Raw genomic sequence first — 27,634 nt, forward strand, 5'->3', positions numbered from 1 at the left:
TGAGAAATAGAAAGATTTATTTAGCAAAAGCCAATCAACTGATGACAACACCCAAGGGTTAAGTGCACTTACATTGACAGATTGGTTTCCCAGATAGACTGAGTCGACGGTTAGTAACACGACAGTCGTAGGAAAAAGAAAGGACAAAAAATAGAGCTATAAATTCCCAGTCAAGGTCCGTAACAAAAGTGAGAGGCCAGAGAGGCATTTGGTAGGCAGCGCCGGGTGAGGAGGATCATTCACACACGTACCCACGGCACGGGCTGGCTCCCAGCCGGCTCCGGTGACGCACGGGGGGCAGCGGCACCCCCTCGGCCCCGGGGCATCGGTCACCATCCCCTGCGGGCAGCGCTGGCCACCAGCCCAAGGCTGCAGGCAGGGAGCTGGCTCGGCACTGCCTGCTGCTTCCCAAGGCAGCCGGGCCTGGAGGAGATGTCCTGCCTGCTGCTGCTCCTGCCCTCGTCTGCCCCCAGGGCACCCTGCTACCAGCACCCACCGCTGCTCTGTCCCCTCGGGGGGCTCCGCCGGGCACCAGGCCACTGCTGGGGACACTGAAACAATCACAGAAGGGCTGCGGCTGCAAGGGACCTCGGGATGTCACCTACTCCAACCCCTGCTCGAGCAGGGATGCTCAGAGCAGGCTGCCCAGGACCACGTCCCGGCAGCTTTTGAGGATGTCCAAGGAGGGAATTGGTGCTTCCCCTCGCTGAGCTGCCTGCGGTGCCACCAGCCGCCTCTCCAGCCCGGTGAGGGCCCCTGGCGTCACCCACTGCCCCCAGCTCCATGCCACGGGCAGCCTCGTGAGGGTGCCCCCACCCAGACGGTGGGGGCCACGGGGGCCATCACTGACCCCGATGGCTTTAACGTCCCTGACCAGCTTCAGTTCCATTTTGGCTTTAGCTTTCCTAACTTCACCCCTGGGTGCCTGGGCAATGTCCATGCTTGCTTCCCCCCTCCGTACTCTTCCTCTTTGGGTCTGAGTTGGGCCAGGAGCTCCTTGTTCACCCACGCAGGCCTCCCGGCGTTCCTGTCTGACCTCCTCGTTGACGGGATGCACCTCCTGAGCTTTTTGGAGGTAACCCTTGAGCATTAGCCAGCTTTCCTGGGTCCCTGTGCCCTCCGGGGTCTTGTCCCACAGGATGTTTCCAAGCAGACTGCTGGGGAGGCCCAAGGCCTGCTCTTCTGAAAGCCCAGGCTTGCGAGCTTGCCTTTCACCCTCCTCCCTGCCCTAAGGACCCTGAACTCCACCATCTCACGGTCGCTTTGACCTTCGTGTTCCCAACAAGCCCCTCGCTGCTGCTAAGAGGCCCAGCACAGAACTCGTCCTGCCTTCCCTCTGGGACCCCCAGCTCCTGCCAGCCCCGCTGCCCTCATCATCCAGCCTCCTCCTGGGTGGGCAGTGCCCAGCACAGCCCTCGCCTGCCCCGGGGGTCTCACCCACACCCTGCTCCTCAGCCCCGAGGGGACTGGGGCAGGAGGAAGCCACGGGCCTCCCTCGGCAGGGGGCTGAGCAGCGGAGCACAGCACGAGCTCGAGGCGGGGAGATGCGCAGCGAGGGGTTAGGCGCAGGCACAGCGAGCAGACAGAGCTGGCCAAGGGGAGAGCAGCAGGCAAGCGACAAGGCGAAGCAGAAGCAGGACAGGAGGGTGGAAGGAGTGGAAAATGACCGTGCCAACCCCCAGCTCTCCCAGCATTTCCTCAGGGAGCAGGGGGGCATCAGGGCTCTGGCTCGTATTGCTTCAGCTGTGGCCTCTTGGAGGCTGCAGCAGTGGGCAGCTGATAAATGTGCTCGCAGAGAAGGGAAAGGCTCCTCTGGGGGCCCCTAAGGACAACCACCGGCCTCTGGGGGGCTGCTGGGGCACCCTGATATCCCGGATTCGCCCCTCTGGAGGGCGCAAACCAGGCTCGTGAAGGAGCCCCTGCGCACGGCCAGTCCTCACCCGTGCCACCCGCCAGCTCCATCCCGTTCTGCCCGCTGCTCCCGGGCAGCTCCCAGCAATGTTCACAGTTGGCATCACCTCCCAGGGGGCCAGAGCCCCCCGAACCGGGCTCAGCTTCCCCCAAAAAGCAACCATCCCGAATCCAAACGAGCACGGTGCCTGCAGGAGGAGAGCTCACTCCCCACGGAGGGTCTGTGTGTGTCTGTCTCCGCACAGCCATTGCCAGCCCTGGTTTGCGGGCAAGCACCTGCTGGGAAATGCGGTGGGTTTTGTCTGTAAAGCGAAGCAGGGAGCTGGTGGTGCCGGTGGGTGCAGGGAAGCACTTGAAAACATGGCTTGAGAACACCAGAAAGGCTTCGAAGCCTGGCAGCCGTGCTGAGGAGCTCCAGGACCAGGCAGCGAGGGGAAGGAGGACTGCACACCCCGTGCTGCGCTCCCTGGCTCCCGCTCCGTGCCCGTAATGACTCCCTCCCCGCTCTGCAGCCCCGGCGAGGGGCAGGCAGTGCCCACGCACCCTCCACCTGCCTCGGGCAGGGACCAACCCTGTCCCAAAGCACCACAAGCCCCAGCACCCTGCCAAAGCTGCCTGTGCCCGGCCATCCTGTGCAACCTCCTCTCACCCCTTCACCTTCCGAGGCTCGTCCCCAGTGTCCCCCTGCTCTCGCCCACGCACCCACACTGTCGCTCATCCTGACAGCACGGCCCCAGCCTCCTCTCCCGCCACCTCCACATGCAGAAACCCCACTCACTGCCCCATACCGGCTCTTGGCTCCCTCCCATCCCCGCTCACCACCCCACAACTGCTCTCTCATTCCCCCAGCAAAGACCTTCGCCTGTCTCGCCGCTCCCCCCGCAGTAACACCACTTACACCACCTCCTAACCCGGCACAGGAGGCACGGGCTGACCTCCGCAGTTTGGGGCTGCTGGGCAGCTGTGTGCCATGGGGCTCTGGCAGCGATGCCAGCAGCACGACAGGGCCCTGCGGGGCTGTGATGGTGCTGAGGGCTCTTTGCTTCCCTTACTTCTGACCTCTCAACGCAGCCCGGGGGCAGGCACGGGGACCAGGGAGCAGCACAAGCCTGGCACGAAGCTGAGGGTGCTGAGGGCTGGCTGTGCTCGGGACAACGGGGCTGGCAGCAGGGACACAGCCTGGGGACGGACGAGGTCCGTGCCCTGCTCCTGCTGAGCTGGCACGTCTCCGGGTGCCATTTATTTCCCCGGGCACGGCACAGCGCCATGCGCTGCCCTCCGGCCCCACGCTCCCTCCTCCGGCCCCGCCAGGGCTCCCGGCTGCTCCACACCACCTCCTGCCGTGCCCTACACCGCGATCTCGTCCTCCAGGCTGTCGCCCAGGTCCTGCCGGGGCTGGACGTTGAGCAGGCGCGGCGGTTCCTCCTGGGACCAGGAGTCGCGCTCCTCGCTCTCGTCCGTGTTGGACTCGTACTCGGAGGCGATGCCCGACTCGCGGAACTTGAGGAGCTCCAGGCTGCCCAGCACCGGCTCCGGGGCGTGCGGCCCCGAGCCCGGCAGGAAGCGGTAGCACTCCAGCTTCACCAGACAGTCGTTCCTACCTATGGGGCTGCCCAGGGCGCTGGGGAAGCCCGAGCCGGGGCCCAGCTGCGGCAGGTGGGTGTCCTCGGGCTGCGGGGTGGTCGGGTCGCAGAGCACGGGGAGGGCGCCGGAGCGGAAGGTGATCTCCAGCAGGCTGTCCTGGGAGCCCGCTGCAAGAGAAGGGCACGGCTGAGAGGTGGTCACAGAGCCACCCCGGTCCTCCTGGGTGTCCCCCGGCCACCAAGGCAGGCTGTGGACCCCCAGGGGAAGGACAGTCCCAGGGGGCTGCTGGCCTGCAAAGAGCCAGGAGGAAAGGTTATCTGTCTCCCACCCCAGCTCCTGCAGGGAGCCAACAGCCACGTCTGCTGGAGAGGAAGGTCAAGGAGGGGTTCTCGGGCAGGGAAGGAGCTGGCACAGGCCGTGCGGCCTCTGGGGGAGAGCAGACATGCAGCTGATGGACACGTGGGACCGCTGCCCCCACACCTCCCTCCACTCTGCGTGCAAGCACCCCGCTGCACGTGCAACAAGCTGGGCCAGAAGGGCACTAACATTGCCCCGCACAAAACCACAGGAATGTGCAAAACTGGGATCCCGTTAGCTGCGAGGGGAGAGAACGGGGTGGGAGCACTTACTGGTGTTGTTCCCCGCCAGCTTCAGCTCCAGCTCCTGCACCTGCTTGACCAGGAGCGAGATGTGCTGCAGCAAGTCCTTGTTCTGCAGCAGGAGCTGGTGCACGCGCGCCTGCGCCTCCAGCCGCGCCGCCGCCTCCGCGGCCAGCTGGTCCTTCAGCAGGTGGACCTACGGGACAGGAGACAGCCCCGTCACGCCAGGGCACGCTCAGCGCAGCAGGAGGACGACGGAAAAGCTCGAGGTTGGAAAAGCTGGCAGGGAATGCCCGTGGGCAAAGCGTCCGTTTATTTCAGCACAGCTACCGATACGCAAGCACCTACATCAGCCCAGCACCAGGGCCCTGGGAAGGATGGGGACGTTGCTGGGTGAGACCTGGGACAGCGGGGCAGCTCTGCTGTGAGCTGCAGCGAGCAGAGCCCCAGGAGCGTGCTCCAGGCAGGGGGACAGCAGCGCAGAGCCACCCAGGAGCCACGCTGGCACAGCACCAACCCTGCCTGCACCCCCGGCTCCCGTGTGCATGCAGCACACCCCCCTCCAGCACAGATCAAGACCCCCAGGGAGACAAGAAAGCATGGATTTGATGGAGAAAAAAAGAAAAGATCAGTTTTATCTTGGCTGAAACGTGACCACAGGGGAGGTGGGGGAGCCCTCTGCCCAGTGCCGGTGGGCAAAGCAGGAACTGGCAGAGGTGGAACCACAATTAAATGCTAAGCAGGTGCAAAAGCCCAGCGCTGACAGCATCAGCCTGAAAAGCATCCCTCCTCCCGGCCTGACAGCTGCCTCCATCACAGGCGTGCTGCAGGGCTCGGGGGATGCAGGGAAGCAGCGAGCAGAGCCCAAATGTCACCGCTGGCACAGGGACAGTGGCTTGTGCCACCAGTCCCCTGGGGACAGCACCCAGGAAGGCTGCTTGGCCATAATTCAAGGAACTTCTACACGTATCTGGAAACACCTTGCAAAAGCAAGTCTTTCTGGTCAACGAGGGAATTAAATGGTGTTTCATCCCTAGCCAAGTAATTACAGGCAGAGATAATTACAAAACGGTCCCCGTAGCTACAGAGCCATCAGTCTGACACAGATCCTGGACGACACCACGGATCTACTGGCTTTGTTGGTAAAGAACCGAGCCGGTGCCAACCACCATGCGTCCAGAGACAAACTGACTCCGTGCTTTTGAGAGCAGACAGCGAGTGCCCCTGACAGAGGCGTTGATGTAATGCATTCAGTCAGCTAAAAGGCATTCGGCACGACGGAGCACAACGTTTTTGTTAATAAATCAGTGACACCGAAGCACCACGCCGCACACAGGGCGGGTTACAGAGGAGCTGAGTGGCAGCTCCTGGGACGGGAACCATCCCGTGGCGGGCACAAGTCCAGCACACAGCCTCAGACCCTGCGGAAAGGGGGACGAGGCTACAGGCTGCCTTCCCACCAGCCAGCCAAAGCACGGAACCAGCTGCTTGGGCCAGGGAGAAAGTCAAGTAATTGTGGGGAGCTCTGGGAGGTGTCAAGGAGCAAGGAAAGCCGGGGTAACCGATAAAGGTAAAAGAACTCGCGGCGGGACGAACCTGTGCCACGGCCACTTGCGTCTGCTGCTGCTGCTGCTGCAGGAGCTGCTGCAGGAGCTGCATCTGGTGGTGGGCAGAGAGCGGCGTGCCCAGGTCGGGCAGCGGGGCGGACGAGGGCAGCAGCAGCTTGGGCGAGGCGGTCAGGATGTCCTCGGGGTGGAGGCAGCCCTGCAACACACCGACAGAGAAAGCATGACCCCGTCCGTGCCCCCTGAGAGAGCCACCACCAGGCACAGAGCAGCCCTCGAAGCACGCAGGGAACAGGCTGCTGCATTCAAAGCAATCGCACACGCCTTGCTGTGGCGAGCTGAAAACCTCTGGAACGGTTTTTGCCTGGTGGTAGGCTCGCTGACCTGCCCGCATCCCCCCCAGCAATGTCACAAAAGCACAAATGCTTTGGCAGAAGATTTCACAAAAGGCTGACGTTTCCCGTGGAAATTTCCACTGTATCAAAATAAATAAATAAATAAAAGGCACTTTTTTGGTGTGAAAAACAATTATCCCTATCAGCTCTGCCCCAGACACTTTCCACATGGCTGTGGCGAGGCTGGCGCTCTGCGGGAGCGCCCCGGGCCCCGAGCCAGAGGGCAGCGGCCGATGGCTTTGATCCGGGAGCTGGGGAACGCTGCGAAATCCCCTCCCCTGGCCCCATGGATGCAGAGGGACCCACGCACCTTGGCGTCGGCGCTCGCCTCCTTGCCCACGGCATCCAGGTCGGTGACGCCGCGGCTGAAGTCGAGGATGCCGGCCCCAGGCAGCGGCAGCTCCACGGCGTCGATGTCGGTCTCCTCCGCCGAGGCGGCCGCCCGCTCCACAGCGGTGAGGCGGCAGGCTGCGGGAGGGCAGGGACGGAGCTGGGACCCCACGCACCGCCCCCCCCCCCCCCCCCGCCACCCTGCCCTCAGCTGCCCCATTCCCCGGCGCTCGCGGCCGAAACACACCCGGGGAACGGCAGCCAAAACCCCTGCGTTCGGGGGAAATGGGCCATCAGGGGTAGGAGGCACAGAACAGTAAAGGTAAACAGGAGGTTACGGGAAAAGAGACAAAAAAACAACTAAAAAAAACAGATGCTCGGAAATCCCCAGGGAACAGCACACCACGGCCGGTACATTGTGGAGAGGAAAAACAAGCAGGGAGCTGCCCAGGACGGCATGGTCCCCCCAGGACAGTGCAGCTGCAGAGGCTGGGCTGTGCCAGGAGGAACCCCGCAGCCGGCGGCAGCGCAGCATTTACACACTTACACCCTTACACACTCAGAGGGTCAGGAGCCAGCCCCCACACTGCCTGGGGACGTGGGGACGGTCCCCGCTTTGGCCTCCGTCCTGGCAGCCGCGAGGAAATGCTTGCGGCGCGTGCAGCCGAGCACGGAGAGCTCTCGGGCGCCCGCTGACCCCGCTAATGGGCTCCCAGCACGGGGGATGTCTGCGAGGATGCCGGCTGACGCCTAGCGAAGGCTCCTCGCTGGGTGAGATCCCACAGCTCCACAGCGCACACCGCCGTGCAAATCTGCTCCCCGCAGGTGGCAGCCAGCAGCCAACGTCGCGGAGAGACAGCGGCTCTGCACGGTGCCTGCCAGCGCCCCGGACCCCACAACCCCACCCCGGCATGGTACCTGGGACGTCCAGGTCGTCCCCGTTCCTCTCGCTGTCTCCATCCTCCTGCCCGTCGGCGTTCTGCTGGGTGTGCTGCAGGCTCAGCTTGTGGCAGACCTCGAACGCCTGCCCCACCGTGCGGACGATGCGCATGGCTTGGCTCTGCGGCGGGCGAGGAGGCGAGCAGAGCACGGTCAGCCCGGCTGGCCCACGGGGTGCTGAGCACAGCTCAGAGGGCAAAACGTCCCAGCCACCCCGCCGGGACCCCCCGCCGAGGGACGGCCCCCAGCATCCTCACCTTCTTCTTGGATTTGAAGACGTTGCACCTGAAGACATTGCTAGAGCCATCCCTGGCAATGTAGCTGAAGATCTTGAGGTCCTGGGAGTCGTGGGACACGTAGAATATCCTGCCAGGATGGAAACAAAGTTGGTCTGCCTCCTGCACACACGCTACCCGTGGTGCCCAGGAGGCTGGAGGGCTGCAGCCTATTTGCAGGGCATGCTCCGGGGTGCTGGCAGCTGCCCAGCCTCTGCAGCACAGCCCTGCTAAAGCCCATCCATTTTATTTATTTTTTTTTGGCAGCTGTGCTGCCTACACTGAGAAAATTAACCTGCAGCAAACACTTTGTGAAGGCTGCCCAGGGATTTCTCTGCCCAGCCCACACAGGGCAGCACCACGGGCCCCGGGACGCGGGGGACCCATGGGAACGAGACCTGCGTGCCTCTTAGGAGAGGTGGCCTCTTGGCTCGGGCGCCTGCCCCCTCCCAGCACTAATTATTGCTCTAATTGGGATCATTAAAAAGGGCTTACTGGCTGTCCTGGGGAGCTCGGGGGGAAGGAGGAGGCTTTTCTGCGTGAGCGGCCCTCCTCTTCCCAGCAGGGCAGGGACCTGCGAGCGGCCGCTGCCGGACACGGGGCTCAGCCTTACCTGTAGATGGGATCGTGCATGACGAGCATTTTGTTCTCATCCCAGGCCCATTCTTTTTTCTGCAAGGGAAGAAGCTGAAAATGAGTACGTCAGATGCTGCCCTCGAGATCGAGAACGGGGCCGAGACGGTTCTGGGACGCTGCTTGCCGTGGCTCTGCTGCTCTCCAGCCCCAGCTGATGACCTCCCCTGCCTGCAGCCAAAAACCCCATGGACTGCGCCCTGCCCAAAGCCATGGCGAGCACTGCGAGGGGTCTCCCCACCCCCAAGGAACTCAAGGCCAACCTTCCCGACCATGCTGCTGCACGCCCCGCGGGTCCCTGTCACCCCGAGGTGCCCCGCTCTGGGGCCGCCTACCTTCTTCTTCTTCTTCAGGATGACCTTCACGCCGTCCACCGACACGACGAGGCTCACCTTCTTCTTCTTGATGTTCTTGGCTTTGAACTCATACTGCAGAGAGAGGCCTGAGTTAGTCCTGAGGATGCTCCGACGGGATGGAAAAGCTTCCCTATGGCCTCTTGCCTCCCCAAACCCGCATCCTTTCCTCCTGCCCAGCGCCCAGAGGAGCCCGCTCGAAGCAATGTGTCCCCTCAACGGGACAGGGCTTTGCTCCCCCTGCACCTCCACAGGGCCACATCCCCTGCAGAGGGGCGATTCCCCGGCCCCACGGGTTTGCTGTGCTGGTTTGTGGCCACTGGGGAGCTCTAGGAGGAGGAATGCTACATCAGCGGGGGTGTGGGGGGCTCGGCACGGAAACAGGATTCCTGAGGGCTCTGTGAGCCTCGCCAGGGGAGATGGCATAATGCGATTACCCACTTCAGTTAGAAGTCACTGGATGGGAAATAAAACTCAGGAACTTCCAAAGATCAGTGACTAAACACAAAGCTCCGGCCCAGCCCCGGGGAAAGACCACGACTCCCTTAAATCCAGTCCCTCCTGCACACGCAGCCCGACAAGCAGCAAGGGGGTGGGCGGGGGGGAACGGCTCAGCCGCTCGTTTTGGCTGGGCAAACTCCTGCACTGCAACCATCCTCTGCAGGAGCTGTGCTTTTGGGGTAAAACCACGGCGTTTTGTGGGGTGGGGGACCCCCAGCCGTGGGTCCATGCACACGCTCGTGGCCCTGGGGACAGCAGGCACTTGTCCAGCTGAGCCCGAGAGGCACTGAGCATCCACAGCTCTGCACTGTGAGCATGGAAACTGTGCTCGTGAACCCCTTTTCCTCCCCTTGCCCCCACCTCCATCCCTGTGGGATTTCTGAGGACCCACAGAACCGCTCCACCATTGACACCACATCCCCAGCATAGCAGTCCCCACACATAGGGGACAGCCCCCTCCCGGCACAGCAGTCCCACGGCCTCTACGTGAAGAAGAGGGATTTAATTAATCCCCTCATTAGCCCGCATGGGGAGCACCAGCCAGGCGCCCCGATGCACAGCCCTGCCCCGTGCCCACGCGAGGCTCCGCGCCACTTCCAGCGCCGCGTGATGCATTAGCTCCGGCAGCCAGAGCCAGCAGGCAGGGAAAGCTGCTGGCCCCGACCTGCGATTTAATGACAGAAGACCTGAGAATGCAATTCCTCAAAGCCATTTGGAAGTGGCTGGCGGGGACGAGTGATACCGATGACTCAGAAAACCGCCCGCCGGGGTGACGCAGCTCTGCCTCTCCCTGCACACGCGCTCCGGAGCCACGGTGATGGGCTGCAGGAAGCAGAGCTCAGGCTCCTGCCGTGGCGACAGCCAGCCCCAAAATCCCCCATCCACGAGCTGCCTGCAGGGCTTGTTCCCTGCATCCCTGGTGGAGGGGGCTGCCTCCAAATCTGGTCAAAAAGGAGCCCCCGCTACTGCTAAGGACCAGTGCGTCTGGAACCCCACCAACCCGATTTAGCCCCAAAAAGGTGGGCTCCAGCCCGAGCACTCAGCAGTAGGCAACCGGACCCTCTCCAAAGCCCCGCGTGCCATTTCTCCTCCGGTGCCGCAGGCTGGGTGCTCCACGGCACCGAGCACGGCTCCACTCCCCCAGCGCTGCCGCCTGCTGTACGGGTCCCGCTGCTCACTGATCATCAGCACCCAGCTGCTGGAGCCAGGGGATTTATATTCCGGGTGACCCTGAGTGCTAATTATTCTTGGCTCAGAGAGACAGCAGCCCAAAAAACACCTCGTGGTTAGAGGGACTATTTTTAGCCTGGGCTTCAGTGAGTACCAGCCCCTGTAAAGCTCCGCAGACAGAGCAGGGCGCTTAGCAGAGAGGTTACCAAACCCCAGCACAGGTTATACGGGACGCAGGGGATACAGAGCGCCCGGCAGACGCTCCCACACGCCTGGCCCTACCCATGGCTGCAGGCCAGGGGCACTGCCCGGACTCATCCCTCGCCCGCCCGCACCGTGCCAAAGCCAAATCCCCGCGTGCCGACGGCAGAACTCCAGCAGGAACTGAAGGCAGCAAAGAAAGCGAGCGCTCAGGAGGACCGAGCGGCCAGATTTACTGAGCGCTCTCGTAAATCTCGCCCTTTATCCCGGTGCCTAGATGAGAGCCAAGCTCCCTTGCAAGCCTGAGCCACGCACTTGGAGCTACCCCACGTCCTGCACCAGCCCCAGCTCGTTAGCATGGGTGCACCAACGGGCACAGGCACTCTTTGGGATAATCTCCCTTGCACCCAAGCCCAGCTCCAACCAATAAAGCACTAATGAACTCGTGCCCACTTGGGTTCCCTGGAGAAGCACTAACTGAAATTTAATAACAGCTCAGCAAGGAAGAGAATTCAATAAGGCAGCAGCTCAGCCGAGCCTGCTGTCAGGTGCACGCCTGTCCTGCCAAGGTGCAGGTGGTCTCGCGGGGGGGGGATGCCAGGGATGGATCAGAAGGGCAGAGCCAACATCTCCCCACCCGAAACCGCTGAGCAGAGCGGTGGCAGGCCCGGCTGGCTCGGTGCACGCTGCAATTGCGGGTGGTGCCCAGCTGGACCTGCCCTTGGCCCACGTTATCCTGCAGCGTGCCCCAAAACGCACACAGGCTGCGGGTGACCCTGGGGAAGAGACCCCGAGCTGGCACAAAGAGGGGCTGCGAGGGGGGGAGGGAGGGAGGGAGGGAAGGAGAGCAGCAGGAGAAGGGAGCAGCAGGGCAAGCCGAGCTGGAGCACTCGCTGCTCTGCAGGACAAGTAGGAACATCGTCACCTTGTGTGAGCTGCTTCACCCCTGCTCACAGCCACAGCATGCAATTTGTTCTGCCTCCCTCACAAGGCTGTAATTCAGCAAACCGAGCGGGTTTCACCCCGAGCAGTAGCTACGGGCAGGGTCAGAGGCAGGGCCATGTTTGTGCAGTTTCTGTGAGTGAGGATTGAGCCACAGAGGCTGTAAGGGATGAACTCAAAACCGCGCGGGGCTTGCTCAGACCTCCCGGCTCACAGTGCCACTGCTCAAATCAGCAATTTGTTATTCTATCCCAGCCTGCGGAGGGATCAGCCAGCATCGATCCGGAGGAGAAGACGACAACCCGCATGTTTCCAGGGATGCTGGGCCAATGCCAGAGCAGCTCTTGCTGGGAGTCACATCCTGCGTCCCCAAGCACGCGATAAGATCTCCCAGCACTAACGAGCTCCTCGCTGAGACCGAGCACGGCTCCACGTGCACCAAAGCCCGGCGGATTTCTCAGCGTGACGGCCACCTGCCCCGTGCCTCTGCACACCCACCTCACCCGGGGCCGAAGGACCGACCCGCAGGGAAACGTGGGGAAAGCAAAACCCGTCCCACGAACGGTGCTGGAGCAGCTGCTTCAGGAGAAAACCTGCATTTCCCTCCGCTGGGGGAACCAGGAGGATAGGCTCGGCTACAGATGTCTCCAGTTTGCAGAGATGAAGCCCAGCCTTACTATTTTATGAAGAAAAGGTACAGAAATCATCATCCAGCCTGGCAGCAAGGAAGGAAGAAAGAGGGTCTGTGCAGCTTCCCCACCATCCCCTTTGCCTGTCACCGTCTTTCTTACAAATAACCAGATGGTGTAAAGGTTTTTGGGCCTTCAACCCAGGTGTTTTACCCCTCTTGGGGACAATTTTAGATTTTGAAACATCCATAATAATATTTCAGGCTTACATTAATTATATTAATCCTTGGCTATAGCAGTGTGACGATCCCGGAAGATGTACAACTGCAATAAACAACTTCAGGGAAATGCCCAGAAATGAGAAAGAGAAATAGAAAAATGCTTCTCTTCCTGGGCCTGCACAGCTCCAAGCTCCGGTTAACAACTCTGCTAAAATGCTCAAGGCTTGAAAACGGACTTTTGAGATGTGCTTTTTATTTTTTAATGTATTCAAGACAAAAAACTAAGGATGTCTCACTAATGGAAAAAACTTATTAGATTACTTGTAAACTCCAAGCAGCCGTGAAGCAAGTGAATAAAGACTACCCTTTAATTTTACATTCCCCACAAAAAAAAAAACAACATGTTTATCTTCTCAATTAGAAAAGAAACATTTCTAAACAGCAGAGCACAAGAGCCTCAGCACTGACCTCAGGTTAGTGGGAGTCTATTTTCAACATCTGTCTTTTTTGCAGAGCTGGCTATTTAAATAACTTCAAAGGCATGCTCTTAGATGGAAAATAATGCCAGCTGGTGTATGCATCATTGCACAACACATTTCTACTGGCAGAGTATTAGAGTTGCCCTTTCTTGAGAGCAGAGTAACATATGTTACTTAATAGGGAGCGCATGTAACCTTGTCAGTTTGGAGTAAAATTATGTACGAGCCTCGAGTGCGATGGGTATGTGTGAAACGCACAAAAAAAACCCTCCACATCCTTAGAAACGTGTTATCTGCCCCTGTCTCACGGCTCCTACACGGTACAAGTGTAGGGAAACTTTTAACCATGCGCTGCAGGCTCTGTTGGGCAGGTGAGATGCTGAAGGAGGGAGATGGTGCCTCTCTGGGTTCGGCATCCCCCCACGTTCACAAGCATCTGAAAAAGATTAGCCTGAACAGAGACGCCCTCATTTCAGCCCAAAACCTAAACCTCAGTGGGTACAAACTCCAATCTGCCCACCAGCATTCTCCATCAGGAAGGGACGGACTACTGGGAACGCTACATGTCAGTGCTAGCAGAATGCAAATAAATGTGAGATTCCTTAATGGAAGCTCGCCAGATGCAGCGGGCTGTCCCCATCCCAGCTGGTAAAGCACAAGCTAGGCTTCAACCCAGCATCAGCTTGGAGTATGGAAGGACAGAGAAGCAGCAGCCTTGTGAAGCCTTCCCCAGCCCTTGGGAGGAGCAGCAGTAATGACCTGCTCGTGAAGAATTAACTTGTTCCCAGGTGACAGCTGAGGGCGAGCTTAATCAAGGCTCCGCAGCTCCAGAAACCCAAGAATTAACAGCTCCGGAGGAAAGCTACGTACCTGGCCATTTCTGGCACCAAAACCACAAGAAATGACAATACTTGCCAGAAATGTGTGGCGTAACCCAGCGGGGACCCTGGAGGCACCTTGCTGGGATGCTAACAGCAGTACTGGGGCTGTATTTTCCTGACCCACACAAGGAAATGGCACCAAAATCCCAGCTCTGATGAGCCCCAGCAGCTGCCCCCTGGAAGGGGAACCTGAGACAGACCTGGCCCGTTGCTGGGAAAACAAAGAGCAAGAACAATCTCTGCAGGAAAAGGGCAACAAAGTGCAAGGAAGGTCCCTCGGTTCTGGTGCCGTTAATGGGAGAAGGTGCATGGATGATTTCCAGCCCTGGGCAGGGCTGCATCACACCAAAGCATGCAGTGTGGTGCTGCAGCATGCCTACGTGTCCCATGAGCCAAGTCTTTGGCCAAAGGTTTGGGAGAGCTCACACGTAGACGAGACGCACACACCTGGCAAGGGGTGCCGACCACCAGCCTGTTCTCTGCGCTGCTGCGTGCACCCCCCTCTCCCGCTGGGTCCCTTCCACAGCGGGCAGCCTCCTGCAGCGAGCCCAGCCCCGGCGGGACGACGCCGAGCAGATTGCTCGGGCAGGCAGAGGCAGGTCCCTGCTGGTCCCCCAGGGCCAGGAGAGAGCTCTGGGTCGAGCACCGCGTCCTCCCTGTGCGCACGGACACCGGCGACGCGCAGGCGCGCCAGGAAGCCCTCCCTCCAACGGTGCCAGAACCGGGGCCGAAAACATCCTGCCCGGCCCCTGTCAGGTTCTGCCGGTGGCTATCAATCCACCGAGGGGCACAGGGATTTGCAAAGGGAGAAACGAAGAGCTGGAGGCTGGCTCTTGGGCTTAATGCTGCTTCATAAAGCTCCTCCGCAGGTCAGCAGAGGTTGTGTTTGTGCATATGGAAAAGCGCAGCTCCGAGGTGCGCGTGCATCCGAAATAGCTGTCGTTGTGGTTTGTGCTGACAAGGTCAGGGCCGATATTCCCATCCAATTTCAGCTTTAATTTTGGTAACTGCCTGTGACGGCCATGCGTCCTGACGGGTATAAATGGGAATCGGTCTAAAAATACCCACGCTGCGAGAGCGGCAGAGCAGAGCTAGGCTCGGTGCTTTGAAATAAGCCCAGATCACAGCAGCACGCCCATTTATCACAAAAAAATGTGTTCCAATAACATTGACTATTCCACAATAAATTCCGTCTGCTCGCTTTGCTATTTCCCACCATACAGCTGCCTTGATCCCCTTCCTTTCTGCCTCCAAGTTCCATTAGCTGAGCTAACGCGCTGGGGCACGCGCAGCAGCCGCCCTCACCCCGAGCATTTCACAGGGAACTTGGAGAAATCAGGACGGATAAAAGTTAAATCAATACCAAACGCATGGCCAAGGGGATAAGGTTCTTATGGATAAGAGCTGCTTCTCAGTCCCCTGTTGCAGAATTCCCATTCGGAGACCCCCGCGGGGGCAGCAGCAACCAGGCTGCCCCGCAGACACCAGCGATGAGCCACACGCATGCTGCTATTTATCAGCTCTTGCTAATATAAGCAGCGGCAGCACATTCTTTGGAAACCCCATATCTGGCTGGAATTTGCGGTATTTTTAATTAGCTACCCATCAGCCCCTCCAAGCAGGGAGAAGATCCCACGGGGCAGGGCCACCAGGAGGGCGAGAGGCACCGAGCATCCCGCAGGACGTCGGTCCCGAGGCCGGGGCTGGCCGGCAGTCCTGCACCCAGCCTGGGGTGCACAGATACTGAGAGAGCCAGAAAATGCCTGGCAGGTGCCTTCAAGAGAGAAAGACGTTCTCCGTGCTCAAGATCAGCACTAAGGGAGGTGCTGCCCCAAGGCAACCGCAGGGCTAGCGCCGCCAGGGAGTGTGCCCACCCCAGGCTTCACCCCAATTCCACCTTGGTGAGGAAACGGGGTGACAACGCACGTACCCATGCGGCTGAGGGCGAGCAGAAGCCGAACACGGCGAGGTTTACAGCCCGGCTTGCGAAACGCAGCCAGGCTTCATTCATTCACCCGTTTCACTGCACGCCAAAGAGACGCTCACCCACACTGCGTGAAAAGCTTGAGCAACACGGCGCGGAAAGCAGCTGAGAGTGGCCGGGCAGAACAGCAATGGCAAACCCAAAGAAGGCAAGCTGGCAATAACGTAACTAGATCAGCAATTATGAAATTCAGACAATTAATAAAGAATGAATGAGCAACAGCACTGAACGCTTAGCGCACCAGAAACAAGGCGGCCCTGTGGGTCTCGTTAGATGCTGGCAGTACGCAGCAACGTTCCTGGTCTGCAGCTGGAGAAAAGAGGCAGTTATTCATATCACACATTTGTTTCCTGGCTCCTCTTTCAGCAAGAGCTAACACAGGTATTAAAAATTAGTCACTAAAGTCTACATTTTGAAATCAGCAGGTCTGAATAATGCCCTACAGAGGGTTTTGTAAAGAGTTACAGGCTCAGATCCTGGAAAAAAATTCCTGCAAGTTGACAAAGGTTTCAAGCCTTTAGTTAGAAAACAGCCAATGTGGGACTTCACACCAACCACAAGGACTGCAGCACAATGCAACACAGCAACAGTCCTTTGCAAAATGAGATCCTAAACTGTCCCAATAAAATTAGAAGCGTATCACGCAAAGGCATCAGGCTGGCTGAGAGATTTACAGAATATATTTCAAGTTTCCCCCCTGCAAGCAATTTGGCAAACGTTATCTGAAACAATAGTACAGCCTGGCCTAAGGGGATGCCATCCACTAACTGCTAGATCCCAAAATGAAGCAACAATAGAAATTTGACAGAATGCCACTGTTCTTTCAGCAAGCCCCACAGCAGCGGGAGCTCAGTGCTGATCTTTATGCAGGTCTGGGAGAGAGCAGTGTATTTGATATCCAGGTCAAGCGTGCAGGATCTTGGTATCTATTCGTTTCAGCTGGATTTATATGGCAATGGCCAGGCGGCTTCCCAAAGGAAAAAGGAACAGAAGCTGCACGCACAAGATGCAGAAAGCTGAAAAAGGTCCAGACACTGAGCGGTGCCACCCAGCAGGGAGGATGGTGACCTGAGCATCCTCTGTCATGCTGCTGCGATGGACTCAGCGCGATCCTAGGCACATGAAAAAGGGAATGCGTGGCAAAATAGAAAGGTGAAATTATCTCAAAGCATAGCACTGTGGAAATCCGTAGTGATACATCACATCCTGACATAGGATCACCTATTTCATCGCATACTTCCATGAAGCAATGGGAAAGGGTTCAGAAGAAAGCAACATGAATACACAGCACGTTTCCCAGGCTCAAGTCCCAGGGGCTGACCCAAACTCACCCTGTTTAGCTTGTCCTAAGAGCAGGGCCCTGGGCAGAGCCCCGTCCAGCTGCCAGCTCCTTGGCTGTGGGCAAACACAGATCAAACAGCCGGAAGGCGAGCTTGGGTGTGCCCAAACCACAGAAAGACCCGTGAGTTTTTCACATGCCCTTGCTCAAAACAGCCACAGAACAATTTACCCTTCGAGACTGCAGCCGGGGGCAGGCTCCGAGGAACTGAATAGGAAACCCGGAGGGACAGCAGCACTCGCTGCATCCGTGCTCGCTGCCAGCTGTGGGCCACTCACTCGGGGTTTTCCTCTCATAAACAGAGGATTCCTCAGCATTTCGCTGCAGCCCGGGAAGGCACAATCTCGGCTGGATGCTCCTGCTCTGCCCCAGCCCCTCCGTGTCACGTTTGTGGGCTGGATTCTGATGCCGCTGTCCCCTCCTTGGCCGTTTGGTGCACGGAATCACCCAGAACAAGCCTCCCCGTTGCATGAAGCCAAACCCACCGAGAATTAGTTCTAGCAGTGAAGAAGCTGGCACCTGGTATAGCCAGAAAGCTGCAGCTACCACCTGCCGTAAGGGCAGGCGAAGGCTCTGTGTGCTCCCCAGGAGCGAGCCCTGCTCTGCCCCAGGGCATTCCCACCCAGGTTTGCACCAGGCTGCGGCTCCGCACCTCTGGGCGATGCAGCAGGGAACTGATAACAGATTATTCAAACAGTCCCGGGCCTTTGGGGATGAGCAGAGAAGCACAAGCGTGTAATGGCACCCACACCAGTCATCACGCACGTACGTGGCCAGCGCCGACACCGGTGCAAGGTCCTGACACAGACGGGAGGTTATTTCGTTATGAAGTTAAGCAGCACTGGCAGAGCAATAAACCCGCCTGGAAACCTTTGCCCTTTTTGCTCTGATTGTCAGGATGCCGAAAGAGCAATTGAAATTATGACAAATACCCCACCGGTTCCTCCCAGATGGAAGGCAATCCTGTCCGTCCTGGATGATGACGTGAAGCCATTAGCTCGCCCTGCACCCAGCGCTGTTTGCAAGGAGCCAGCTGCCTTCCTCGCCTCCTCCAGGCGTGCCCCCAGCCCACCACCACGCACCACCCACCCTCGGCAGATTGCTTTCAAACCCTGCTCCGTTTCCCTGCACAAACCACACTGGCTGTGTTGTTTGCCTTCCTTTTTTTCCTCTCCTCAAGCAAGACACAAATGGCCTAACACTTTTAAACACCCTCTGCGGTGCAAACAGGTATATCTCAAAGGTTTAAATTAAATGTGCTCCAGATGACACCACGTGTTCTGTGCAAATAACCGTCCAAGCGCACCCATTTTCACACCAACTGTGCATGTGGCTGTTGGAGGAGGCAAAATTCGGCTTTCAACACACTTGTTAAAATTCAGAAGTTTTGCCAATTTGTTTTTTTTTTTTTTTTTAAAAAAAAAAAAAAGCTCAGCTATGCGAAGTAGCAAAAGTCCCACAAAATCAGATGTACCTGACGGAGTAGGAGGTCTGGAGGAGCCAGGCATTAAAGTGCCTGAAAAGCCTCGTGGTTCTGAGCCTGCAAACCTCTGCTGGACACTTCCCAGAAACAGGCTTGCAGGAGACCTCCACGTAAGCAGCATTTAAAACAGTGACTATATAGGATTTCATCCTCCCTGGCACCAGAGAAAACCTGGCTTAAGGCCACGTTCAGCAATCCGAGCAGCAAAAAGGAGGACTCGAAACCCTCCAGAAGGACTGCGCCAAGCCCCGGCCAGGTAACACAGGCTGCGCTGGAGAGGTGCCAGCAGCACGAGGAGGATTTTGCATTTTGCATGTATTTACATCATAACACCATGAGAAAACATACAGCTAGGGCTGCCACTCAGGGCCCGACCGCAGCGCTCAAGCATTCTGGGAAAAGACGAAAATAAAAGGATGTCTTGCAGCTAGTTCAGGCATTTTAAACTCAACTCTTCAGCAGCTGAGAGTGCCTGGGGTTGGGAAGACGCGGCACGTCGGCGCAGTAAGCCCCTCGCTGGCAGCAGCTCCTTTCTGAATCCCTCCAGCTCAGCAGCTCCGTGCAGGGCAGGCTGGCTGCAGCTCTAACCAGTGTTTAATTACTGTTGAATTTGGGACCTTCTGAGGTTCAGGTGCCCACCGACAACCTAAGGAGACTAAGGGATGGATCCCTCCCGGCTGCAGAGGCAGGGAGCGTTTGGGAGGTACGCCCAGCCCGGCACTTCCAAGCGCGCAGCGACCTGGACTGGGTCACCCTCTGTGAGGCGAGGAGGAGAAAGGGAAAAGCCTCTCTGGCTCCAGACCCAAGGAAGAGACCTCCGGCGGAGCCGTGCTGTGCTGCGGGGGAGCGGGCGGGCGGCAGGCAGCGCAGGAATGCCAGCAATGCCTGCTATGCGCCTCCTGCCCTGCTCCCCGGGTCAGGGCTCCGTCCAAGCGGGATGCTGCAGTCCAACCCCATCCTCCGTCAGCTCCTGGGGGCTCCCGGGGTGTTCCCCCCCCTCCCCGGGACCCCCGCTGCCAGGCAGGGTGCCTCCGCGCACGTTTTTATCCTTTGGTACATTGAGCCAAAACCCAGCGGGGAGGTAGCCCAAAGGCTGCTCCTTCACCAGCAGCGAGAACAAGCAGGGAGACCCCACGTTTGCCCTAAAACAGGCACCGCATCAAAAGCTGCATAAAATCCAGGGTCAGCAGCTGCTCTGAATGTGATGCACAGAACTGCTACAGCTTGCATATGGAGTTCTCCTCTTGCTCCCTGACCGTGCCTAAACACGCTTTTTCTTTGCCCATCTTTCCCGTGCCAATGGGCAGGGAGTGCTGTGCTCCCAGCTCGAGAACTTCCCCGACCTCCAGCCGAGCCGATACCAGCCCCAGCACCCAGCCTGTGCCCCCGCAGCCCCACCAGGGCAGGAAGGGCCCCGTATACGTGACCCCCCATCACGCCACCCCTCCTGGCACCCTCTTTGCAAGCAGCACCCCAAAGCGAGAAACAAATTCAGAGTCCCTCTGGCAGACCACATCTGCAGACTCTCATCCTTTAACAACTTGCATCTGTCCCGTGTTACCCCGGACCAAGGCGGCTCGAGCACATGTTTCAAACACATCGTTTGTCTGAAGAAATCATTATTTTACCCTAATTTGCATCCGCTCACAGCTTCAGCTACGAATTGTCTAGGCCGGGCTTAAGTCTGCTTCCATCGGTCCATGAGGACTGCTTTGTTTGGTTTTGCTTTTAAACATTTGGGTTTATTTAAGCTCCCAAAGCTGTGCCAGTTCTCTCGCCCTGATGTGGAGCTGTGCGATTTTGGGACCAGAGACGTGTGTGTTTTTTTTTTTTTTAGCAGCCTTACCCCAAACGTCTCTTCCCAGAACAACAGGGGTCCCGGGGGACGAGGAGGAAACAGCCGCCTACAGACCTCAGAGAGCTCTCCATGGCATAACAGATCCCAACCCCAGCCTGCAACCAAGGTGAGCAAATCTAAAAATTTAAAAATACGTAAAAGACCCAAAGACCTTGCCCCCAGGCCACGACATTAAGCACTGCCGAGGGCAGCGTCAGGAAAGCTGTTGAGAGAAGCCCACGAGCTCTCTCCGTGCTGAAATTTTGGAGCAAACAAAGAAACAAACAAACCCAAACATCACCGCCGAGCCCCGGGGGGAGGCTGGAGGCTTCCCGGCCGCACGCGGCAGGCAGGGGAGTGGAGGAAGAGCTGCTCCGGTGGCTGCTGGCCAGGCATTATGCAGCCGGAGCGCCGAGCACCCTGCCCGTGCCTATTTCGGGAAGTCGGATGATTTCATAGCCAGCTGACATCCCCTGACCTGCTCGCCACCGAGCGAGCCCCACGTGCTGCCGGTTTCTCCGCACTCGGGGCTTTAAATTCGCATGGGGCCATCAGCCAGGAGCGAACCTGCCCGCACACCACCCGCGTTTTCGGGCAGCTGATGTGTGCAGCCGGGGCACGCGGGACGTCCTGGGTACCCCAGGTGCCGGGGACGCTCCGGGGTGGCAGCGTGACACGCGGTGCACGGATATTTTGATGGAGGGAGCTGCAGAGTTAGGGACGACCCCGGGGAAGGGGTGCAGAGGGGCACCCCCGCGGCACTCACCCTGATCCGCCGCATGGCCGTCACGATCTCCACCCTGCTGTTGGGCCGCGGCACATCCAGGCTGCCTATGTACTGCGGGGAAAGAAAGAGCAGGTTAGGGGCCACTGCTCGGAGCACGGCAAGCAGCCTCCTCGCCTCCCCCCACACCCAGAGGCCCCCCCGGTGCTTCTCAGCCCTGCCTCCCGCCCGCACCCAGGCACCCTTTGCGTGTCCTGGGCTGGTAACGCCGACCCCTTTGCAGCAGGACCTCGAAACTCCACTGAGCAGATGGGAACCGGGCCCTGGGGGCAGCTCGGAAAGATGGGTCACTTGGAGGAGGAACAGAGCAAAAGCTGGGGTGGCACAGGGTGCGGTGATCCTGAGCGGGGGACCACAGCATGCAGGCATGAGCGGGCACAGGGACCGGGCATTGCCCCACCTGCCTGTCCCTGCCTGTCCCTAGGAGCAAGACAAGTCCCCACGCGAGCATCCTTTCTGCCTGGCAGATGAACAGAGCTGCTTTCTTGTAAGAAAACCCTGCAACAACTCCAATGACTCAAGCGGGGTAGTCCTTTGCAGGTGGTGCAGCAGCCTGTTGGGTGCAGCGCAGCTCGGGCTTCCCACCATACGAAGGGACACGAGATGGTCTGCACCACTGTTTGCTCTTTATGGTATTCCTGCTTGCCAGAAAGAGCCAGATCGATCTCTTTAATAAATCAAGAAGGAAAAGCGCAAGCTGTGCAAAGCCCAGCGGGAGCCTGGTGCTCCCCCGAACCAGCACCACTCCTCCCTAAGCAGGCATCACGCACCAAGGGGGAGAGGAGGCTTTCAAACGTCTCCTGACCTGCAACCAACGCTTTTTGGGGAGGGTGATGGTAATTCAGGGCATGAAACACAGAGCCATGGCAGCACACACAGCCACAAGGCTTCAGCCCTGGTAAAGGAGCACAGCTTCAGCGAGCAGCCCAGCAGCACTCACTTGCCCCCGCTGGCATCAAAGCCCACGGGGGTAACCCAAAATCCCCCCAGCTGCACCGGGTCACCTGCGACAGACTGGATACTGGAATACCCCTGCGATAGCTGGGGCAACCTGTCCTGTGACCGGCCCTTCCCTGTTAATTACGGCCCTTCCCTGTTAATTACTGCCCCTTACATCCTATCCTGGGCACGCTGGAGCAGAACAAGCCCCGTTGGCTGAGCTGAGCACCCACACCGAGCCCCGCACCGATCCTGCTCCCACGGGAGGATGCAGGCGATGGCCACAGCCCCCAGCACCGGTGGGACCGGGCAGCTGGTGCTGTGAGGACACAAAGAGAGCGGATATAAAAATAACCGTCAAACAGCTGGCTTGGCCATCATGTGCTGCCGCGGTGCAGGAAAGCCTTATGCGATGGGAATTAAGCCCCGTGCCGCAGCCCGGGCAGAGGCAGCAGGCACTTTCTGAACGGCAGCGGCTGAAGCCCAACCACAAAGGCAGCAGTCCTGGCCAGCTCGCAATCACACACCCTACACGGAGCCTTCCTACTTCAAGATTTAGGTCTAAGGGGCATCTATTCCACCAATCACTTTCCTTTTTTTTTTTTCCCCCCCTTTTATTTATTTTAATACAAAGTCTGGAAAGCATCACGAGGTAGTACGAGATGGCCACCAGACAGCTACGCCGTGCCTGGTACCCTGCAGGATGCACCTCTGCCCCCAAACCCAGGTACCAGAGCATCCTGCTGCCATCTGCCTCAACCCCATCGGCCTCACCTTGCTTCACACAGACACTGTGCTCAGCCCCAAAACATCCACCTCTCCCCCTGCTCTGGAAGTGGGTATTTTTAAATTTTTTTTTTTTTTTTTTGCACATTTCACAGAATCCAGCAGATGGACCAAGGCCCTGGGTTATTTCAGCGCTGAGGACAGAAACCACAAGCGGGAAGTGCCCTGCAGAGGAACAACCCTTCACAGGGCGGTGAGCATCCCCCAAAAAAATGCAGACGTGGAGGTCAGCCTCCAGCCAGCTCCTCCCCGGCAAAGGAGCGGGGCTGGCGTGAGAAACCGCCGTGCTTATCAGCCTCTCGCATGCGATAAGCGCCCCGACGGCTGCTCCGGCCCCCGCTCTCCTCCAGCCTCCTACTCACGGCCCCGAGCCTCGTCCTGCCACGGGCTGTGGGAACGAGACGGGGATGAGGCTGAGCCTCCAGAGCGGAGGCAGCCCCACACAGCCTCCTCGTCCCCCGGAAAACCAAGAGAACGCGTTTTGCCAGTGCAATGTTTGCACAGCTCATTGAGCTTTTCTTTCCCCCCCCCCCCCCCCCCCCCCCCCCCCCCCAGGAGTTGTTTAATACTCTTTCTGCCCCAGCAGCGACGAGTTTCCTTGAGGTGCTTTTCCAGGGACACCTCCCGAGCCACGTCCGCGGGGCCGGGGAAGCCTTGCTGGAGAGGAGCCGCGAAGCGAGGCACGTCGCCTCCCCCGCCAGCCAGACCACCGTGCAAAGGTCAGGGCTGAATCATCCCCGGCGGCCAGGGAAGCCCGGGCAGGCTGCCTGGCGCCTCGCCAGCCCCAAAAGCCGCCCCGAGACACAGGGGGAAGAGCCGCCGGAGCGAGGAGCCACGGGCAGGCAGCGGTGCAGAGGCGGGCCATCAACCCCAGGGTGCTCACCCCAAAATCCTGCCCGCATTCCTCAAGTCCCCCAAAAGCAGGGCAGCGCTTTCCAGCTTCGCCCCTTCCCTTCCCACCGCCGTGCTACAGCATCAGGGGGAAAAGCTGAGGCTGCAGCCAGGGCAGAACTGGGGGAGCGCAGCCCAGAACTCAGCACGGTGCGAAGAGGGAAACCCGTGGCGGTGATCCCAGCACCACGGCTTCCCCGAGCGGCCCGGGAGGAGGCAGGTGAGCCCCCCGCGCTCTGCCCTGCCCCAGCCGTGGGAGGCTTACTCAGAAGGAAGGGAAAAGTCAGCGTGCCAGCTGCCTTCCATGGAAAAGCCTCGGCGTCCCAGCCCAGGCAGTCATGTGCCAGCTCCCTGTGACATGGGGACACGGGTACGGGGCTGGCCCTGGGTACAAGGTGCCAGAGCCACGCAGCCCAAGGCCACCAGGCAGCGGGAGCCAAAAGCCCCCCAGGGCTTCTCACCCGCCGAGCAGCCCATGAAACGACTTCACCAGCACGGCAAAAAACACGTCCCTGCTGCAGAGAAGCCGTGTGGCACTCGGGAAGGTTATTTATAGCCCGCAGCGAGCAGTCCCGGGCTCGATCACTCCGCAGCTCTGCTCCTGGCTGAGCAGACCTCGCCGAACTCGCTGCTCGAGAGCTGCCAGCAGAAACAGCCCCCGGGCGCAGCTGCCAACCTCTCGCAGCCAGCTAGAGGTGCAGAGCTTCGAGCAACCTGCTGCCCACTTCCAGCGCTGCCTGGTGCCAGGAAACCCGGCCAGGGGATGAGAAATGCCTGCGAGGGGAGACTGCAGCAGGGCAAGGGGCTGGCCCAGGTGGGAGATGCCTGCGGCTCGGCTCGCTTCAGATCCCCTCCGCAGCCAGCGGGCACTGCCACCACCGCAGCCCCGCGAGGGGACAGGCAGGCGAGCCACCCCGTCTGCTGGGAGCTGGCAGGATTCACGGGAAGGGACGTACTGGATCCCAGTGAAGTCTCCTCCGTGTCCTGTCTCCAAACATAGACAGCAGCAGATGCTCAGTTCGTTCTCAGTTTCCCACGCACAAAAGTGGAGAAAAAGTACTGACAAATGCGATAGAAAATGCTTGGTTGCCAAGATCCCTTAAGGGTAGGGAAAAAAAACAAAAGCCCATCCAAACCTCAAAAACCCTGCCTGCCAAGAGTGCTGTGGACATCACATCTCCCCTCTCCTGGGGGACCGCGTACATTAGGGCACTGCCAACAGATCAATGAGCGTGGGACCAAAGGATCAAAACTGCTTCCAAATAATGGGTATGGCAGAGCTACACCCGAGCTGCCTTCAGGTTTTGTTCCGCAGCACCGTGACTTTGGGAACATAAAGAGCAAGCTCGCGTCCCCTCCTCCCTGCCCCAAGTGGAGCAGCCACGCCGGGCAGAGAGGTGGAGGAGGACAGAAGGTGTCTTTACTCTATAAATACCCATTTATTTAAACAGGAAACCATTGCACAAGTGGGAATCCATGCCAGCTCCCCTGCGACACGCTGCAGCTCACAGCTCTTTCATCCGAATGCTTCAGCACACTCCAGAGGCCTGCCTTTTGATTTTATTCAACAATTCAGACCACAATGGGCAGAAATTGAAGCCTGCCTTCCCTCGGAGCCAGCTCCTCCGATTCCCACTGGCCCGATCGAGGCACTTCAGAGACACGGAGGCTTTCGGTGCCAAGAGAGGTGGCCAGCAAAAACAGCTCACAAAGTGTGAAGCGCATTACCATCCCTAAGGAGATGGAGCAGGCTTTTCCAACCACGGGGTTTATCTCCAGAAAACGGATTAAGATAATCATCGGAGGACGCTGCTCTCCGACGTGGTGTCCCCGTGCCAGAGCATATGGCTGCGAGCGGCTCTGGCGTGCAGCGCAGCGCCCCTCTCCTGACGGCGTCGCCTTCGACAGCACTGCTTGCTTTTCGTCACCTTGTGTGCTTGGGAAAGGCCAAAACCCGACAGCGGTGACCACTGCCAGGACAAAGGTGGCAGCTGGCGGGTAGAGGACCAACACCAGGTACCAGGAAAAGGAGGAAGAAGAGGAGGAGGAGGAAGGTGCAGCGCTTGCTGCCTGGGCTGCTCCAGCCTACCAACACCCGTGTAATTCTGCCAGAGGCTGTTTGGGGACAGGACACAAGGGGTTTTTCTTCTTTCAAGGGGTTTTCTTCTTTCTGTGCTCCCACAAAGCTCTGCTCTAAACCTGCGCTTCTCATTTTGCCGCCTCGCCGTGCGCTCCGTGCCTTGCTCAGACAAGAGCCATGTGAGTTTAAGCGCTCGGGATTCTTGGGGATAAAAGGAACTAAAGGAGTGTAAGCATTTAATTAATCTCCACCAATCTAATAAAAGGATGGAGTAATTGCCTAAGCCATCTGCATCCTGCATCTGGCATCAGGAGCTGCTGGAGAAACACACAAATTCAGGAGCAGGGCTCACACAGCTCATGCTTGGCAGTAACGCGTGCCACAGGACACAATAAAAGAAAGAGGCGCTAACAAAGGCTCACGCGCCACCCCGGTGCCACAGCCACACCAGCAGCACGGAGGAGAGATGAGATGTGAGCATACTGGGGGCAACGAAGCCGTGCCCCACTGCTCCCCCCAAGCCCCCGTTCCCACCCCAGGCGGGCAGGGAAGGGGCAGAGCACCCGGGGAAAGGGATTGAGGAAGGGTGCCGCTGTGCAGCAGGTGCTGGCAGTACAACAGCACCCAGCTCCGATAACCCACTTTGCATCCCTTCACTCCTGGAATTGGAGCGGCCATTCCCAGGAACAGTCACAAAGCAGGTTTTAAGTTTGCTCCATAAACAACTCCTCTGCTGTGCTCCCCCACAGCGCGGTGCCCACCACGGGACAGGCAACGGCCTCCGCAGACAAACCCCCCCAGCCTCGAGGAGAGGAGGAACAGCACAGCTCCCGCACCCTCCAGCAGGGCGCAGGCATGCCACCAGGCCACTGCACGGAACGGGGTGCCAACCCCGTGGTCCTTCCCCGCCAGCACCTCTGCTCCGAGGACAACGGCGTACGAGAGATGCCCGCCTCCCTGCCGCTCTTTTATAGGAACTCTTACACCAGCGTTTATCCAAGTCAACCCCACTTGGAGTATCTCGTCATCGTGACAACCTTATCCCCCATGAATAGCAAAGCGGGGGGCCAGATTTTACGCTTTTGCTTCCCAAATTTCGTGGCTTGCTGCCCCCCTGCCTACCCCCAGCTACCTGCCCAACGCGGACGGATGCTCGGCTGCTCCTCGCGCTGCTCAGAGGTCGCGAGCACTCCGCTGTGGGATGCCACAGCCCAAACAGAGTAAGAGCCCGAGAGGTCCCAGCAGAAAAGAACAACACAGTGCTTCCTGCCAAACCCGCAGGCAAGAATGGTTTATATTTGTACGGAGAAACAGCAAGCCCTGACTTCGGGCGGGCGGCCCTGACCTCTCCCAGCGCACCGCAAATGGCACGGGGCTCCTCCGTCCGCTCACACGGCGAGTTCCTTGCCTTGGAGAGCTGCGGGAAGAGCTGTCCTGCTGCACCCCAGCCGCCCCTCCACGGCACCCCAGGGGTGCCCGTGCCGGAGGATGCCCGCGGTGCCCAGCTCCCCGGGGCCGCATCCCCAGGTGATGCTGCGGAGAGGCTCAGGAGGGCTCCTCGGCAAAGCAGCGGGGTGACCCCGCTCCTGCCACCTCCACCATTTGGGACGGGGTGGAAGGACTCACCCAACTCCCGGATCAGAGTCGGGGCACCACCAAGGGATGGGAGCCCGGGGGAAAAGCGCAGAAGAACCGCGCAAAAAAGCGCTGGGGGCGGGGGGGGGGGCGGGGGAGGAGGTGGAAACCACCGGGGGGTGCGCGCCCGCTGCCCACCTTGGCCTCGAAGCAGATGCCGTGCTGGAAGGCGTCCTCGTTGTGCAGGGGGATGCGGAGGTCGTGCCGGTCGTCCACCAGGTTGTACTTGGACTTGGCGGGCATGGCGGCCCCGCTGCCCTGCGGCGCG

At 59.2% G+C, this 27,634-nt stretch overlaps 1 protein-coding gene across 2 annotated transcripts; it reads right to left on the reverse strand.

Moving 5' to 3' along the window:
- NOS1AP (nitric oxide synthase 1 adaptor protein) lies at positions 1-27,634 on the reverse strand. Of its 2 annotated transcripts, none has more exons than XM_035538090.1 (10): positions 27,505-27,634; positions 21,018-21,089; positions 8,567-8,659; positions 8,212-8,270; positions 7,581-7,689; positions 7,303-7,444; positions 6,365-6,522; positions 5,691-5,858; positions 4,125-4,290; positions 1-3,662 (listed from the first exon to the last, which is right to left on the reverse strand). In XM_035538090.1, the coding sequence occupies exons 1-10, from the start codon at positions 27,607-27,609 to the stop codon at positions 3,259-3,261; spliced, it is 1,476 nt and encodes a 491-aa protein (XP_035393983.1). In that variant the 5' UTR covers positions 27,610-27,634; the 3' UTR covers positions 1-3,258. The 2 variants fall into 2 exon arrangements, with proteins under 2 accessions (XP_035393983.1, XP_035393982.1); XM_035538089.1 differs by having other exon boundaries at positions 2,210-3,662; positions 8,212-8,285; positions 27,505-27,624.

Source organism: Cygnus atratus, chromosome 8 (assembly GCF_013377495.2).
Source record: "Cygnus atratus isolate AKBS03 ecotype Queensland, Australia chromosome 8, CAtr_DNAZoo_HiC_assembly, whole genome shotgun sequence".
Lineage (NCBI taxonomy): Eukaryota > Metazoa > Chordata > Aves > Anseriformes > Anatidae > Cygnus > Cygnus atratus.